General features: G+C 35.7%; 2 protein-coding genes across 5 annotated transcripts in view; both read left to right on the top strand.

Moving 5' to 3' along the window:
- The window catches only part of LOC133517606 (neurocalcin homolog), a 109,127-nt gene that overhangs the window by 74,085 nt on the left and 16,714 nt on the right, over positions 1-18,328 (top strand). The window lies entirely within an intron of this gene.
- The window catches only part of LOC133517566 (neuronal calcium sensor 2), a 100,264-nt gene that overhangs the window by 74,071 nt on the left and 7,865 nt on the right, over positions 1-18,328 (top strand). For all 3 annotated transcript variants that reach the window (XM_061850901.1, XM_061850884.1, XM_061850893.1), the window contains 3 exons: positions 2,674-2,796; positions 3,216-3,359; positions 3,582-3,710. In XM_061850901.1, the coding sequence (XP_061706885.1) occupies positions 2,686-2,796; positions 3,216-3,359; positions 3,582-3,710 (384 nt within the window). In that variant the 5' untranslated portion in view covers positions 2,674-2,685. The remainder of the gene's footprint in view (positions 1-2,673; positions 2,797-3,215; positions 3,360-3,581; positions 3,711-18,328) is intronic.

Here is an 18,328-nt window from a genome sequence, read left to right as displayed (position 1 = left end):
TAGAAAAATACATACTTATATTCAGTGATCGGTTATTTGGATTCTCCCTCGCGGGATATCAAGTAGAAAAGTTAATATAGATATGACAGTTTCCCGCGATACCGAATAAACCGTACAAAAATAAAACAATTTAAAATATCTCTAAGGAATTTTTTACTCTTACATGGCAACCAGTTGAGACAAAAGCTTCTATTCTTTTCCTAATCTCAACATTTTATTTAAAGCAATATGTATTAAAACCTCCACAAAGTATTAGCTTATATATCTGTCATGATGGAAAAAATACTTCAAAATCTTGACATTGACATTTCATTATTTTCTCTGGATTTCAGTTCTAATTATTTTTTGTGAGCAATAAAACCATTTGACATTGTGGACATTGTTTTTCTCAAACTACCTCTCAGTTGAAAGAAGTGTAATTCACTTTTTGACAACGAATTCATTTATTCAAACAATCAACCCGTAGTAACCATATATTAGCTGATGGACACGCGTACTTACTCGCCGAACTTTTATCCAAACGGTACAAAATGTGCCGCTTTGGAGGCAGCCAATGAGCTGGCAGTGTAAACACTTGTGCTCATTTGTTCGATTTAGACAAAAGAACGGTGAGTAAGTACTCGTCTATCAGCTACTTAGATGTTTTAAAGTGTAATAAAATAATCACATTGTATTTTTGCCTTTTCTAAGAGATAGGTTAATAAGTATGGTGAGCTTGACGACAAACATAAAGCCCGGATTCCCGGGGCATATCCATACTAACATAATGATTGAGGTCGTTCACCCCATGTCGAATCCAAAAAACCGATCACTGCTTATATGTATATAAGTATGTTCTTAGAAAACACCTACGATTCGGGAACAAATATCTGTGTTCATCACACAAATAAATGCCCTTGCCAGGATTTGAACCCGGGACCATCGGCTTCATAGGCAGGATAGTAGGTAGTGACCCACTACGCCAGACCGATCGTCAAAAAAGTATCCGTACCCGATACAAACTTTAAACCCCTTTTTAACCCCTTTAAGAATGAATTATCATAAAAGCAGAAAGTGTTTTTTTTTCTTATATTTATCTAAGAAGTTTCAAATTCTTCACTTTAAAATTTTAATTTTCATTCTCTTGTTCAAAATCTGTTTTGTTCCCTATACAAACTTTCAACCCATTATTCACTATCTTTTTACGGATTTTATAGCTCCTAGCTTAAAGTAAAACTTGAATTACATACAATTTTTCATCCCCTTTTTAACCTCCTTAGCTTTTGTAGAAGTCACGTCAGTCAGTCAGCTCATATGCAGTTATTATAATATATATATATATATATATATATATATAATAACTGCGTATGATATATATATATATAATAACTGCGAAATGCGATAATACTAATACGACCCATAAACTGTCAACAGCGACACATATTTACTGTGTGCCGTCAAGGTCTCTCTTAACCCTTAATTTATAACCCACATTCCATAAACACTCTTATGTCTCTCATTAAAATACGAGTCGGAATGGTGGAGAACATTACATATGTTGTTAGAACTTGTAACTTAAACTGACCAGCTATTGTTCCAATTTATTTGTGTGATGACCAGTATGATTTTATCTGGAGGCACGGTAGTGCCCTCGCCTAGATGAGCCATGCGAAGCGCTAGGGCACTGACCCTCAGAACCTGGTGTCAATAGTGGACCATAAAAAGTTTAAATTGCATAGCTCTTATACTTTCGGATTGATTCGGCTTGGCCGTTTCGCTACCATCACATGGGCGTAACGTGAAAAGTGTATTCAATTAATAGTTACTTTTCTGTTATAAAATAGTTCTTGTAGTAACGAAACGGCCAAGTCACATATTTTGACTAAGGTGTCGAGTTTGTGAAGTCAGGGCTTGTAGAGTTAGTAGCTTGGTTACATGAGATCTAATAAATTTTGGACAGTGCGAGCCTTATGGTTTCCTCTTGGCAATTGGTGGGATTATATGTATCTATAATATAATAACTTTCGTATATATGGGTATGACTAATAAGATACTGTGGAGCCTAATTTCTAGTTTGACTTACGTTGCGGCTATTTGTATCACCAATGTTTTTAACTATTTCGGGTACAGAGAAGAAATAAATAAAATACTGAATACTTTGTAAGATCCGTGTTTTCCTATATCGTCGCGTGGTCCCTTGTATTCCCATGCCCATGCAACACTATGTAGCTTAATGCAGCTAAGAAGTCAAATAATCGGGCTACGAGAACTTAGTTCGATCGAGCCAGCGGGGAAAATATATATTCGTAGTCCGATTGATCGAACAAGCCGATCGGACCATGCGTCGTAAGGGTTCTTGACAGTTATGAATTGACCCGTATATATGATACTAAGGCTATCATTTAAGCGGTAGGTCTTAGTTTCGTAAATATAAGGGTCAAGTCATAACAGTCAAGATTGACTTCTTAGGTGCGTTAGACTATAAGTTGGACGTAATTTAGGACAGAGGATCCAAGGCACAAAGATCTGTAAACGTAATTAGATCTTTATGACAAAAAGAAAAGAATGCCTTTTGTAATTGCCTAATGTAATTTTTTTGAGGATGGATCCTTTTCGCAAAATTGCGTCCAGTATAATACCAGTTATGTAAGATCATATTACTAAATATTTATTTCGCATTATTTATTGTTATAGAGAATAAACAAGATGGGCTGTTTCGTCAGCAAAGATAAACTCACCAAGGAAGACATGGACTTCCTCAAAACGCACACATCTTACGATGAAACTACCATCAAAGAGTGGTACAAAGGTTTTAAGGTAATCCATACATACCTATAGAAACGCTAACATTTGTGACTGGCGCATGGCATCTCTAAAGATACGGGACGTGAGGACAGAGCGTCAGGTTACTCTTTAGAAGATTGTACATAATGTACCAAGTACGCAATAAAGGCCAAATAACATCGTTAACGTTTTGCAATATGACTCTCTGCAGAGTACCGCGAAGCTGGCGTTGCGGACTCTCCGCATTTGTTAATAGTACACAACGCAAGTGATGTATTTACTATGCTGAGATGCGGACCCGTGCTGCATTACGCATGCGGTGTGGTCTAGCCTTAAAGAAGAATGCGTACTCCGTATATTGAATTACTCCTAGAGTTCCTCTCTTCTGCCTATCTAAGTGGTGGTACAAAGTCGACGTCATGTGTGTTAAGTTTTGTATTTTACGCTTGCAGCAAGACTGTCCGAACGGGAGGCTGACACCGGCAAAATTCGTCGATATGTACAAGATGTTCTTCCCATCTGGTAATGCAGTCGAATTCTGTGATCATGTGTTCCGCACATTCGACATGGACAAGAACGGCTATATAGACTTTAAGGTAAACTTTGGTAACAGAAAATTATTGTTGCGAAATTAGCGATCGATTTTATTTTACGGCATGTGTCTATTAAGCTTTATGCGAATGATAACATATAATTTGTCATCTGCTTAAGCGAATTGAATAATTTTTAGGTACCTTTAATAATTTGTGATTTATTGTAGATGGTGGAGCACCTATAGTTTGGATTTGACGTGTATCGGAACGTTGTGTTTGTTGTAGGAATTTCTGCAGGCGATTCACGTTACATCGAGTGGCACGCCTGAAGAAAAGCTTAAATGGGCCTTCCGTATGTATGATGTGGATGGCAACGGAGTCATCGACATTCAGGAGATGACCAAAATTGTTCAGGTATTTCAATATTAACTATTTCAGTACGGTCAAACGGGGTAAATAGGGACTATTTTGAACTTTGAGTGAGATTCTAAAGGAATATTTCCATGAGCGTTACAAGTGTTAAGGTTTAAAACTTATGGTTTGAGAATCGATTCGTGACAAAACATTTTTTAACATTTTTGTTAAAATGAGAATAAAAACAGGCCATCCCGATTCATAAAGTTGAGCTAAGGTACAAGTGATCAGGGTTGTCAAAAATACAATAAGATGATAAGCAAGTTCCTTAGTGCTTATTGAACTTAGTTAAAACATGAATAAAACTATAAAAAAATGAACTTTTCATTATTTGTAGGTTTTTTTGTTGTTTGTATATTATATTTCATAAACAATCTAGGGATTTTGAGACAATTTGCAGGCCAGCGGGTTTCCTCTCCAATTAATTTACCAATAGCCTAGATACATTTTTTATGCAGTTATGTACCGTTGCTTTGGTTACCTACTCTATGTGCATGTGTGTACATCTAGTGCAATGCACACAAAATCTGTTCAGTCAGCGTAAGGGCTGCATTTCTTTTTGTATCATATTCAAGATCATGTCCCAAATTTGTAACTTATAAAGTTTATTAATCAGAAACTTGTAGAATTGTAACTCTACACCTGTCAGGTACAATCTACAATTTACATTTTGTAATGTTTATTAAACAGGGCTCAGGATTTTATAAAGTGTTGAAAAATGCTGTCTGCTGGTTACTTGAAAACAGTTTGCGCGCACTTCCCATATGCGAGAGACAGCACACGACCTATGCACATTCGCATTCACAAAACATTCGCTTCAGTTGAAGCGAATCCGAATGTCGATGCGAATGTTTAAATTAATGCGAATATTCGCATATACGAATGCGAATGCGAATATTCGTGACATCCCTGGTACCTACAGACTCTAAGTAGGTTCGCACCTGCAGTACAAAAAAAGAAATGTAGTACAAAACTTGGAATAATTAAAGCAGTTTAATATAATTATTAGACATAGAAGTTTTTGTGGCAAAATAATATCGAACCTAAATTATATTAATGTTACAGAGGTTATAGGTACTCGTGGGTTTGGTTTCTGCAATTCGAATTCATAAGATTACGACTATTTTGTGTGACGGGTTGCCGGCAACTCTACCAGGAAGCCGACGACTTCCGGCCAACTGAGGCGTTGTGCCCGGTACTCTGCCACCCCTGTGCATTCGAGAATGACGTGGGCGACTGTCTCTTCTGCCTCCGTGCATGCCCTGCAGAGGGGGTTATCTGCAGCGCGTATGGTTAACAGGTGCTTGTTTAGTGACTCTGACAGAGCTTTGTGACATTCGTAGATTAGCCCTGAGGTTAAAGTATATTTACGTTATAGATATTTTTACATTGTGTGAGAAGATAGCTATCGCGAAATACACAACACGTTCGATATCTTCTTTGGCATATTGGTATTTTACTATTCTTTTGGCATTGTATACCTATAGTTTTAAGTTTTTATTTTTTTGTACTCAATATATGTAAGTTACTTCTCAAGAAATTATGTAAGTACCTATTTGTAATTGATTTTCATTCTTGATATTTCTCGGTAATTTACAGCAAGTAGATGTTACATCTTTTAATTATTAATCTATGACTGACTTATCGATAGTTCATTTCGTCAAACATTCATTTGTGCCACAATTACTTATGTCTGATAATTATGTATATACCAATACAGGAATTCCGGCTGTTTTAAGTTGTTGTAAGTAAGTGCTTACTGATCTACCAAAACCACTAAACAAAGAATACCTAATTTTAGAAATAATTTTTGGCAGCCATGTCCCTTTTCACCCTTTAACGTTCCTATTCCTACTTATTGCGTCTCTATTAATTAATACCAGAGGCGCCTCGCTCCACCCCTGCGTCGTCCCTATTCACCCCCGTTGCGTCCCTATAAACTTCGTACTTTTTTATGAAATTTTTCACTATCAGAAATGTTACATATAAGTAAAACCTTTACTTTTTTAGGAAGTTTTAGAGCACATATTAATCATTCGTTGACAGACTCAATTTTAAACTGTTGGTTTGTGTTATCATGACTTGAACGCCTTTCCAGTGTGTTCTAAACCAAAATAATTTAATCTTCTATTACTCGTATTTTCAATAGCAGGATACATTTGCGATTGATATATATTTTTTATATATCAGGTAATTGTCATTCCTGGTTTTTGTCCCTATTACCCCCGCCGTCCCTATTCACTCCGTTTGACGGTATATCATTATTCGGTCATGTTATTATTAGTTGTATTTTTGGTTGATGTTACGCAATGTGGCGTTAGAATTTATATGTGTGAATTTCAAAACATTAGCACGTAGTTATGCGTAGAAAGTTAAGGACCTGTGATAAGTCTAAGTTATTGATTCCATGTTACAAAATTAATCATGTAAATTGTATTGTATTTATTGACCTTAATTCATACCCATTGGTATGGATTGTCAGTCCCACAATCCATACCAATGGGTATCACTCAAGCCCGCGTGTAGGAGTCATCCAACCTTTCATAGACTATTCCGGAAGTCAAAGGAAATGTATAAGCATACGCCAACACAATTTTCATGCATGTACACTTTATTAATCGACTTCAAAAAAAGAAGGAGGAGGTTATCAGTTCTACCGCATTTTTTAAAATGTTTGTTACCCTGAACTCCGTCATTTCTTAACCGATATAGAAAAATATTTTTTTGTTTGAATGTATATACCTAGTCCCTAGTTGGACCCGTTTTTGTCAAAATCCAGTTATGATGATGGGATCCATGAGGAATCCAGGAAACTGCTCAAATCTTATAGGCATACATATAGATAGCACTTTCCACTTATAGATAATAAAAATTCAGTTGCTCAGAAAAGACAGCATTAAGTTAGAAATATGGTAAAGTAAAGTAAAATCATTTATTTTGCCAAACATTATGTGTAGTTGATGGATTACAAAGTTATTCAGTATCAATAATGTTTGTACCTTAATTTAGGCATGCAAAAGTTTAATTACATATTTACCTAAAACTAAACTATTATAACATTATTATACATTATCTATTTACAATACAAACGCAATACTTATTATTTACTTTTATAACATTGCCTAGTACTACTAATAGGTACTGGTATTTATTTACTGTACACACTGTTTTGTCCATGTCCAGTTAACACTCATTGGCTTCACATGTAAGAAATTCGGATACTGAGTAAAAAATTTTTTTGCCTAGCCATTTATGGAGTGCTTTTTGGAACTGATTTATTGGAAGACCAGCTATACAAGACGGTAACTTATTATACAGTGTGATTGCCATTCCCATTACATTATTACGATAAAAAGCAGTTTGGCTTTTACATCCAATTAATTTGTGTAATCTATTGCTTCGGGCAGATGGATTACTCTCAGCTACCGTTTTAAATAGTTCTGGGTGTTTTTTGACAAATATGCACATTTCCGAAATATACATAGAGGGCAAAGGAAGAATGTTAAGCTTTTCAAATATTGGCTTGCATGAATGTCTTCTTTTTAGGTTGCCTAATGCTCGTATACATTTCTTTTGAGCCTTAAAAGCTCTGTCTATCGATACCGAGTTTCCCCATACAATTATTCCATATCGTAGCACAGATGACACATATCCATGGTACGCTTTAAGAGCTGTCTCTAAGGACGCAATTTTCTTAATTTTATTTAGTGCGAATACAAATCTGTTTATCTTCTTACATACTAGTTCTATATGATATTTCCAATTACAGTTTTCATCTAGTGTTACACCCAAAAATGTGGTTGAGTCTAATAATTCTATTGGTGCACCATTATAATTGATATTTAGGTTTAATTTTTGACTTTGATACGTTTTAAATTGGATTGCTTTTGTTTTATTTACATTAATTTTTAATTGATTTATGTCCATCCATTTAATTACATTATTTAAAGTATTATTTATGTCACTTTCAAAATTATTAGGATCTTCACATCTAAATATGATAGTTGTATCATCTGCGAATAATATACATTTATGAGTAGTTATGTCAGGGAGATCATTTATATACAGAAGGAATAAGACAGGACCAAGAATACTGCCCTGTGGGACTCCGGATTGGATGGTTTGGAAGTTCGAGCGTTCGAGCTTCCTTTCACCATTTATTTTTTTTGAAGTTTCTGTACATTGTTGCCGATTGCTTAAATAGCTCGCAAACCAGTCATAAGCTTTTCCTCGTATTCCGTAGTTGTACAGTTTCATCATGAGTATTCGGTGATTCACAAAGTCAAATGCTTTTGACATATCTAAAAAAAGAGCAACAACTGGAATTCTGTTGTCTACACATTCCGATATTAGCTTAACTAATGAAAAACACGCTAACGACGTAGATTTACCTTTTTGGAAACCATACTGCTCTGTTTTTAGAACTTTGTATTTAGTGAGAAATGATATTAATTTAGTGGCCATAACCTTTTCAAAAATCTTCGCCAATACTGGAATGAGGGTAATTGGTCTATAGTTACTCATTTCTGAGCGATCCCCTTTTTTAAATATTGGTTTTACAAGTGAAAGCTTCAGACGCTCCGGAAATACTCCTTGCTCAATAGATAGATTGATGAGATGAGCAATGGGATTTACTAGAGCTTGTGAACACGTTTTGATGAGCTTTGTGTTTAGATTATCATACCCGACCGAGTTCGTATTTTTTAAAGCCATTATTATTTTCAATATTTCCTCGGGTGATACTGGTGTTAGAAAAATTGATTGATTTAAAGTATTTTTGTTACTGTTTGCCTCTGTTTTTAAGTTGTTCTCATTTTTTGTTACACTTATAAAGTAATTATTGAATGCTTCCGATATATCTTGTATATTACTCACTGTCTCATTATTGACATTAATAACATCTATTTATTTTCTAGTTTCATTTGTCTTTATGTTACGGTTTATTACCTTCCATGCTGCCCTGCACTTGTTATTTGAAGCTGCAACACTTTTTTTATTATGAAGTCTTTGAGAATTAGTAATGCAACGTTTTAATAGTCTAGAATAAATTTTGTAGATCTTTTTAAACTTGGTTTTATCTTTTTCGCCAGCTCTTTGATATTGTAAGTAAAGACTACGCTTTCTTTGGCAGCTTTTCTTTATTCCCTTTGTAATCCATGGAGTTACTTGGCTTTTATCACTAATCTTTACTTTTAAAACTGGAAAGCAGAGATCAAAGAACAGTGTGAGAGCATCATGAAACGCATCAAACGCTTCATTTACGGTTTGTATGGTGGTATGTTTGTAAATGGTTAATAGGTTAAAAAGGGGGGGGGGGGGGGATTAGGGTTCTCATTAGTTTTTGAACAATCAAGAGGGCCTTTACCAGTTGGTGTGGTGAAAACATTATTATCGGGGGTTCGATATTTTACAAACATTAGTTTATGGCAATAACAATTTGCCATAAACATGTCAGAGTCGTGATACTCGTGATATTTATCATTATACTTTCTGCATACTTTAACTAGTAATCTGTCTTTAGCATAAACTGTACGAGTCGCAGGTATACCAAAAAGGTGGAGCGCTTTCGGAAGACAGGGCACCGAAACAATAACTTCGAAAGTAAATGTGGAGATTTGGAGAATCAATGTGTCAATTTTCATCTAAAACAGTGCCTCTTGATGAAATGTAACTGCTGATGATGACCAGAACTTTCTTTGACTCTCTTTAACACCACATATTTCACTTTTGGCGATTTGTTATCTTCGTTATGTTTGTTAAATAAATAAGTTCTGAAGGAACATTTGTGTTAAGGTCTTAGCTCTGATGATGTGTTCCATGAGGTGCAACCCCTCAAATTTTGGTGGCTTCAGATCCAGACCTTGAAATTTGAAACGTACCCGAAGCGCAAAAAATGTTTATTGTCTCATGTCAATTAGTTTGGCCAGACAGGAACGAGTCTTGCAGAATGATGCATCACTCGTAAGAAAATTTAAAAATGATTATATAAAATTAATCTTTAAAAAAAAAGATTTCTAAAACGGACAACATAAAATATTATCCCGTTTTATATGCGCTAGCAACTGAACCGTTTGAAGGCAGTACCATTTATTTATATGTAGGTATGTATATTCATGTCACCTGTTACGACACGACGAATTCATCAAGACCATCATAGAAGGAAAAGTAGAAGGAAGGAGAAATAGAGGAAATCCAAGAAGGGCATACATGGATCAAGGGAAGGAGATAGTGAACGTCGTGTCGTATCAGGCTATCAAGGAAGACGTCAAAGAAAGGCATGCCAGGAGATTGCTTCACCGACAAGACCGCAGCTCTTAAATTTATGATGATGATGATGATATTCATGTCAAATTGCAGCTTACTGTCACTGACGACCACGGAGCAAAGCCTCGGACGGACAGACAGACATAGACAGAAACTATAAGGGTTGTTGACTACGGAACCCAAAGCAGTCTACCGTATGAAAAAATACTAGAAACGTGTGGCTAATTTTGGCGCCGAGTTTTCGGACTTCGGCTGGATTTTGACACATTTCTCAATAATTCTCTCAGATTGACACGTATTTTGGATCTCGGTGGTTAATACATTATTTTACTTATCTCTGACTATCGATATAGGCAATTTAAGCTGTAAATTTCACTGCACATTGCTGAAATTGGACTCTAAGTATAGTAGGCGAAAACTGGGTAAAAATATTTGATTTCGTCTCATGTGACGTCAATAATAGATAAAAGTTTAGCTTACTTACACTATTAGTAATTTTTAATGAGTTTTAAGAATATGAACCTTATTCATTCCATATAAATTTACCTCTGCCGTGTGTTTACCTCTGTCTTTATGTATGTTTCCTTGTAGATTTATTTCGAGGTTGTGCAATAAAGAGGATTTGTATTGTATTGTATAGATCATATTAAAAAAAGCGGCCAAGTGCGAGTCGGCTCTGTCGGCGGACTCGCCCATGAAGGGTTCCGTACCATTTATGACGTATTAAAAAAACTACTTACTAGATCTCGTTCAAACGTTCAAACCAATTTTCGGTGGAAGTTTGCATGGTAATGTATATCATATATTTTTTTTTCTGTTATTTTAGAAGTTACAGGGGGGGGGGGGGGGGGCACACGTTTTTGCACTTTGGAAGTGTCTCTCGCCCAAACTATTCAGTTTAGAAAAAAATTATATTAGAAACCTAACTATCATTTTTTGAAGACCTATCCATAGATACCTCACACGTATGGGTTTGATGATTTTTTTTTTAATTTTATGACGTATAAAAAAAAACTACTTACTAGATCTCCTTCAAACCAATTGTCGGTGGAAGTTTGCATGGTAATGTACATCATATATTTTTTTTAGGATTATCATTCTCTTATTTTAGAAGTTACAGGGGGGGGGGGGGGGGGGTGGACACATTTTACCACTTTGGAAGTGTCTCTCGCGCAAACTATTCAGTTTAGAAAAAAATTATATTAGAAACCTCAATATCATTTTTGAAGACCTATCCATAGATACACCACACGTATGGGTTAGATGAAAAAGATTTTTTGAGCTTCAGTTCTAAGTATGGGGAACCCCCAAAATTTATTGTTTTTGGGGGTTGAAAGTTAGAATGAAAACAGCGTTGCCGGTAGGGTTTTTTTACCGACTTCAACATTTCAAAAGGAGGAGGTTATCAATTCGGGTATGTTTTTTTTTAATGTTTGTTACTCCATAACTCCGTCATTTCTGAACCGATTTTGAAAATTATTTTTTTGTTTGAATTTATATATATACAGATTGGTCCCGTTTTTGTCAAAACTCAGTTCTGATGATGGGGCCCATGAGGAATCGAGGGAACTCTTCAAATGTGAAAGGCATACATATAGTGATTTTAGTATTTTCTTTAACAAATCAAGTATTTACATTTGTAGAAGTGACGTTTGATGAAGTGGAACTGCTGATGATGAACAGAACGGAACTCTTCAACGATGCATAGTTCACGTTTGGCAATTTGTTCTCTTTGCATGTTTGTCAAGCAGTTAGGTTTTCAAGGTACATTTTTATATTTCTATCCTATTTAGTTTTTTAAATAATTATCTGGTGCTTTATTTCATGCATGGTTTGAAATAATTTATCTTAAATACAGTCGAATACTCTATTGCGGGTATCTTAACAGTCAACCATAGGGCAAATCTGAAATGTGCCAAGGTGGGTACAGTGACAAAAAAAAACATGTTTTCAAAAAAAAAAATTCAAAATTCAAAATTCTTTATTCAACAAAAACACGTAAATTATGATCAAAGGGATGGAGTCTCCCTGTAAGCAAAATAAATGCTTGTGTTGGGAGACACCGCTCTTCCTTTGGTAAGTTTTTTTAAGTACGAGTATAAATATCTTAGGATAACCAATATAAACTATTAACTAAACTAAACTAACTAAAGAACTAAAGGAGCGATAATACATTCTCTGAATACAGATAAAGTGCCTTACTGTACTAACAACAAACTATCTTAGAGATATTCTCTGTGTGTGTGTGTGTGTGTGTGTGTGTGCGTGTGTGTGTGTGCGCGCGCACGTGCGTGCGTTTGTGTGTGTGTGTGCGTGCGTGTGTGTGTGTGCGTGTGTGTGTGTGTGTGTGTGTGTGTGTGTGTGTGTGTGTGTGCGTGTGTGTGTGTGTGTGTGTGTGTGAGTGTGTGTGTGTGTGTGTGTTTGTGAAGATTATCGAATTATATTCTCTGTCTCATCGTATGTTTTTGTTTTTAGCCAGTTTATTATGAGCTTTTTACACTCATGATGTGGTTTTGTGTGAATGTCTAATAGTTTATTTATTTTATTATAGAGATGTGAGGCTTGTATCTGGTATTGTGAGCTAGCAAATTTGGTTCTAATAGTTTTAGGTAGCATGGCTATGTTTGGTATTACTCTTTTTCTCTTACATTTTTCTCTTACAAATGGCAGACTCTTGTGCTTTTTTAAAGTTGTTTGTAGGATATACAGTTGCCGAACCGACAAAAGTCCACTGACTTGGTACAGGAGGTCAGTAGGAAATGTAATCTTTTTAAAATACATAACTTTAACCAAAGCCCTTTGTGCTCGCTCTAAGTTTATAAAACGGCTTTTAGCTGCACCTCCCCAAACGGATATACAGTATACCAAGACAGATTGCGCCAGAGATGTATATATTTCATTGAGTATATTACGAGACTTTTTTTGTATTGTTGTTATTGTCATAGGTACAACGTGTCTTAGCGTCCTAAATATCCAGAGCAGCTTTCTAATTCTATTGACGACCTGATCAATATGTGAGTACCAATTTAAATGCTCATCTAATTGAACTCCCAGGTACTTAATTTGGGAGATTTTTTCAATAGATGGGCAGACACAATGAGCCATATCACAGAGTTGAGAGTCGTGTATTTTTAAATCCATATTCCCAGTTGGTTGAGTACAACTTGTGATACTAAAACACATACATTTAGTTTTACTGGTGTTAAGAGTCAGTAGGTTCATTCTTAACCATTTCGAGATATCAGCCATTCCAAGTTCGGCGCTGATTTTCACATCGTCCCATGAACTACCTGTGAAGACAATCGCAGTATCATCAGCATAAGAGAACAGTTTTGCATTAGGGATAGACATATTACACAGGTCATTAATGTAAACTAGGAATAACGTAGGACCCAAAACGCTTCCCTGCGGTACACCGTAAGAGACTTCCTCTTCCTCACTGGTGTGTTGTGAAAGTTTTACCCGCTGCTTCCTTTCTGTTAGATAGTTTTTAAACAAGGAGAGTGGCGTTCCCCTAACACCGATTTTTTAAAGTTTGCCTAAGAGAATAGGAATAGAGACGGTGTCGAACGCTTTTTTTAGGTCCAGAAAGACAGCTATGGACTTATTTTGCATATCCAGGTTTTCAACTACAAGAGATGTGAGGGCAGTTATTGCGTCTTCCGTGGACATACCGCGCCTGAAGCCGAATTGGGCGGCCGATAGTAGGTTATACCTATTTAAGAAGCCTAACAGTCGGTTATTAAGAAGCTTTTCCATAATCTTTGAAATTGCGGGTAGGACTGAGATCGGCCTATAATTACTGATGTTTTCTTTGTCTCCACTCTTATACACTGGGGTGATTAGGGACTTCTTAAGAGATTTTGGGAAAATACCTTGGCTGAAGCTAAGGTTTACCAAATGCGTTATGATGGGTATTACTTCCTTAGATATATATTTTAAAAAACCGTTAGATATGTTATCCCAGCCAGGGGCGCTGCTAGTTTTAAGATTTATCAGAGTATTATGAACTTCGTCTAGTGTGGTGGGTAATAATACAAATGAGTTAGATTGTGTAGGGAGGCGATCGAGGTACAGGATCAGATCGTTTTGAGGGTTTGCGGCAAATTGTTGGGCTAGCTCTTTCCCAATATTGGCAAAGTATTTATTTATGTAGTTGGCTGATTCAGTAGGAGTGTTTTTAACATTTGATAGCTCTACATTAACTTTATTACACTTGTTAGTATATGTTAGATTTTTTATATTTTTCCAGAGCAGTTTATTATCATTTACAGATTTAATCAGGAGTTCTCTTTCATACTTTCTTTTTAATTTTTTTATAAGATTATTGCAATAGTTTCGGTAGCGAGAGTATGTTTTTTTGATAATTTGGTCATCAGGGTTACTCCGTAACTTTTTTTGCAAATCATTACGGTTTCGTATACAGCGCAATATCCCGGGAGATATCCATGGCTTTATAATACGCTTCGTACTAGGTACGAGGGTCATGCCAAAAGAAGTTAGATACTCTATGGTCATTTGATCGATACTGGCCAGTTATACACCATTGTAAAGGTAGGTTATTTGCTAATAAATTCAAATATGGAACACTCGGAAAATGTTAGGATTCCTTTTTTAATTATTTTTTTTCTGGGTAATTTTGGAGGGAAATTTTCGCAACAATGGAGCTCACTCGACGTGATTTTCGTGTTATGATTTATTATGATTTTAAAAAAGGTTTAAAACCTCAAGAGTGTTTTGAACTTTTAGTTTCAACTTTTGGCGAGTCTGCTTGTTCACGTGCAACTGTTTTTAATTGGTTTGCTGAATTTAAAAGGGGACGAGAGACCTTTGAAGATGAGGCGAAGACCGGACGGCCGCCAACCGCAGTCACTCAAGAAAACGTACAGGCTGTGGAAAAAAATGTTCGTGCGAACCGACGAATTACATATGCAGAGCTCGAGCGTGAGCTGGGTATTGGATCAGCAGCATTGCAAACTATAATTCATTATCATCTGGCCCTTCATAAGCGTTGTTCAAGATGGGTGCCGCACAAACTCACCGATTTGCAAAAAGACCGCCGCGTAGATTGGTGCAAATTTATGATAGATAAATTCGACGCTGGCGAGAAAAAAAATGTATATGATATACTTACAGGTGACGAAACATGGCTATATAACTACGACCCCGAAACAAAGCGGCAGTCCACAGTATGGTGTTTTGAAGATGAGCCGACGCCAACAAAATGTCGCCGAACCCGAAGTACACAAAAACAAATGATTGCCTCATTTTTCTGCAAGACGGGACATATTGCTACGATAGTGCTAGAAGATCAAAGGACAGTCAACTCTGAATGGTATGTGACAGTTTGTGCCCCCAGAGTACTGTCAGCTTGGTGTGACAAGCGGCCGAAATCGGGAACTCAGCACCTGCTCTGGCACCATGACAACGCTGCCCCTCACACTTCTGCTAGAACACTTGACTATTTCAGCTCAAAAAACGTGACTATCTTGCCCCACCCGCCATATTCCCCCGACCTAGCCCCTTGCGATTTTTACTTATTTCCCAAAATTAAAGAAAAATTAAAAGGAAGGCGATTTGAGAACAAAGAAGATGCCCTGGCTGCGTATAATTATGAAATTTCTGAGGTATCTAAAGAAGAGTGGTCATCGGTATTTTCTAAGTGGTTTAGACGGATGGAAAAGTGTATACGTGTTCACGGTGACTACTTCGAAAAAATAGATAGCTGTAATAAAGAATAAAGTCGGTAACTTTTGAGTATCTAATTTCTTTTGGCATGACCCTCGTATCGCAGTAGTTATAGTATTTTCTTTTATAGATTCGCTTAACATGTCAATCAAACGGTCTGTTACAGTGTTGGGGTCATTACAAAACATAAGTTGAGATATATTTTTTTCTTGAAGATATTTTAAAGCATTTTTAAAGTTGATTATGGTTTTTGTTTTACAAGCAGGTGATGATTTCTTAACTTTAGATAGTGAGAGAAGTGTAGTAAAGTGGTCTGTTATGGTGGTTTTTAAGATAGCAATAGTGGGGGAGTATTTAATTTTATTTACTTTAAGCATAAAATGGTCTAGGCAGTTTTTTTCTCTCGTGGGCTTAGTATGCCCGGCTAGTAATCCAAAGATCGATAGGGTATTTAGATAGTTGGTCCTGTTTTTGAACTCATGACGAGGTTCTAGCATTTTTGGTTTAATGTTGATGTTAATATCTCCTGCAATTATAATACTATTTCCGTTATTAACAGTTTCTAAGTGTGTTTTTAACGAGTCTATAAAAATTTCGGCGTTAGTAATAGCGGGAGATCGATATATACATAATACCGTATTATGTAGTACATCCAGCTGAAGACATGATGCATGCTTTACATGTATCTCTTTCACTCTATGTTTTAGAGTATTTTTAATATACACAACGACTCCATCATTTTGATTTAACTGGCAGGTAGTGAAATATGAATCGTAGTCAGTAAGCTGAGGTAGGGGTTTGTTAGAATTTAATCGACATTCGGTTAGAATAATTACATCAGGTTTAAAACTGAGGCTAGTTAAAGTAAGTGCAAAGTCGTCAAAGTTGCAATAAATGCTCCGTATGTTTTGCGATATTACTGTAAGATCGTTCTTTTTTACTTGTACCTCCTTTTCTACATAATTAGGCGTAGGATGCTGTCTTTTTAATTTCATTGTATGAAATCCAAAATCAATAATAATCGTGCTTTCACCGGTCTCCCACAATGAAGTCGGTTTTTTTTCTTTAAAATTATTTTTATTTGTGTACATTTTTACGTTAAAAAAAACTGTTTCATTAGATTTTACTCCTTGATTGCCGTCTATTTCGTTTTTTTTTTAAATATTTGAGGACAATCTTATGTAAATCGCCTTAAGTCTATAAAAATGACGTTGAGTACCGTGTTCCTGTTAAACGCGCTGCACTTTCATTATCGGTAGCATCAGAAAACATTTGTAATAAAATGCAAACTAAACTAAAATTGTTGGCAAAAGCAGAACTCTTGTATGAATCAAGCGGAGGAGGACTTCGGTTAATGTTGAACTGCCGAACGAGATGAAGTAGTTTAGCAGTTATAAATAACAAGGTTTTAGTGTGTGGTATTTAAAATAGGGAGCTAGAGAAAATGGTTGCGGCACACCCAATTGGCGAGGTTAAAACAAGTCTCGAAATATTAATATAAGATGTTTTAACATTTATATTATAACGAAAACTGAAAACATTGTTTTTATCTGTTTTGATAATCAAGAGAAACCACGATCAACTAAGTCAGCCAGGAATTAATTATTTAAAAGGCTACTTACTAAAGAGAAAAAAATGTCCCCAATAGTCAAATGAAAAAGGAACCTCTAACTAATATACATACTTCGGTACCAAAATTTAAGACTTTTATAGAGGTTTCGACCTTTGATTACGACCTTGGAAATCATCGTGTATGTGAATATTTTGAAACTTGATTTTTTTTACCTCTTAAAATGTTGTCGCACCCCTAAAGATTCCCCTTTAGGTTTGACCTAACCTTTAATAAACTTTTTCTGTGGGTCAGTGGAATTGTATAAGTATTGTTATTTCTCACGAATCTAAGTGGTTACCTTTCCCCTCTTAATATGGCCGCTTCTTAGTTACAAATACTATTTACGATCTAACATGTAATTCTAAACCTTAACAAATATTTTCAACAATTTCGTTATCCAGCTAATCTTTGCTTAATACGATCAGCTACTCAAGTTAGTCTAGATTAAATTTAGTCCCAGTGATATTGGCTCTAGCTTTAATTAAGTGCGGTTTACTGCATGCTATGTATCTATACATGCTCTAAGCCTTGTGCCTATTTACTGGAGAGCGAGGTCACCTGTTCTTAAGTGAGTCTGTAGTCGTATATACACCGTGGGCTGGTAAAACCCTACAGATTTTAACCACGCATTTCTGAGGTCATGAGGAGCAAAAAAATTTATATAAGTATTGGAAAAATTCGGCAATTTTTTTTAATCATACAAAAAATATATTTTTTTGCTTTTTCTTCATACGACACGTTATTTCTTCTATCTTGTCGAAAAAAACTAATTAGTTACAACGAATAACCAACGATTTTTATTTACACAAAAAATTGCGAGTTTCTTATAAAACTTTTATGTCTGCCAACAGGTATATCTAAACCAAGTCACATAGTGTCGCAGCCAAAAATGTGTTTTTCACTAAGTTATTACAATTTTTTTACAAAAATTGTCATTATCTCTAAAACAAGACCGAAACAGACAGGAAACTTTGTATCACATTTTAGTCTCTAAATGCGGTCAAGAATACACCTTTAAAATTTGTCGGGTTTTATCAGCCCACAGTGTATATAT

This window comes from Cydia pomonella, chromosome 1 (genome assembly GCF_033807575.1).
Source record: "Cydia pomonella isolate Wapato2018A chromosome 1, ilCydPomo1, whole genome shotgun sequence".
Taxonomy (NCBI): Eukaryota; Metazoa; Arthropoda; class Insecta; order Lepidoptera; family Tortricidae; genus Cydia; species Cydia pomonella.
This window is presented reverse-complemented; position numbering and strand designations above follow the sequence as displayed.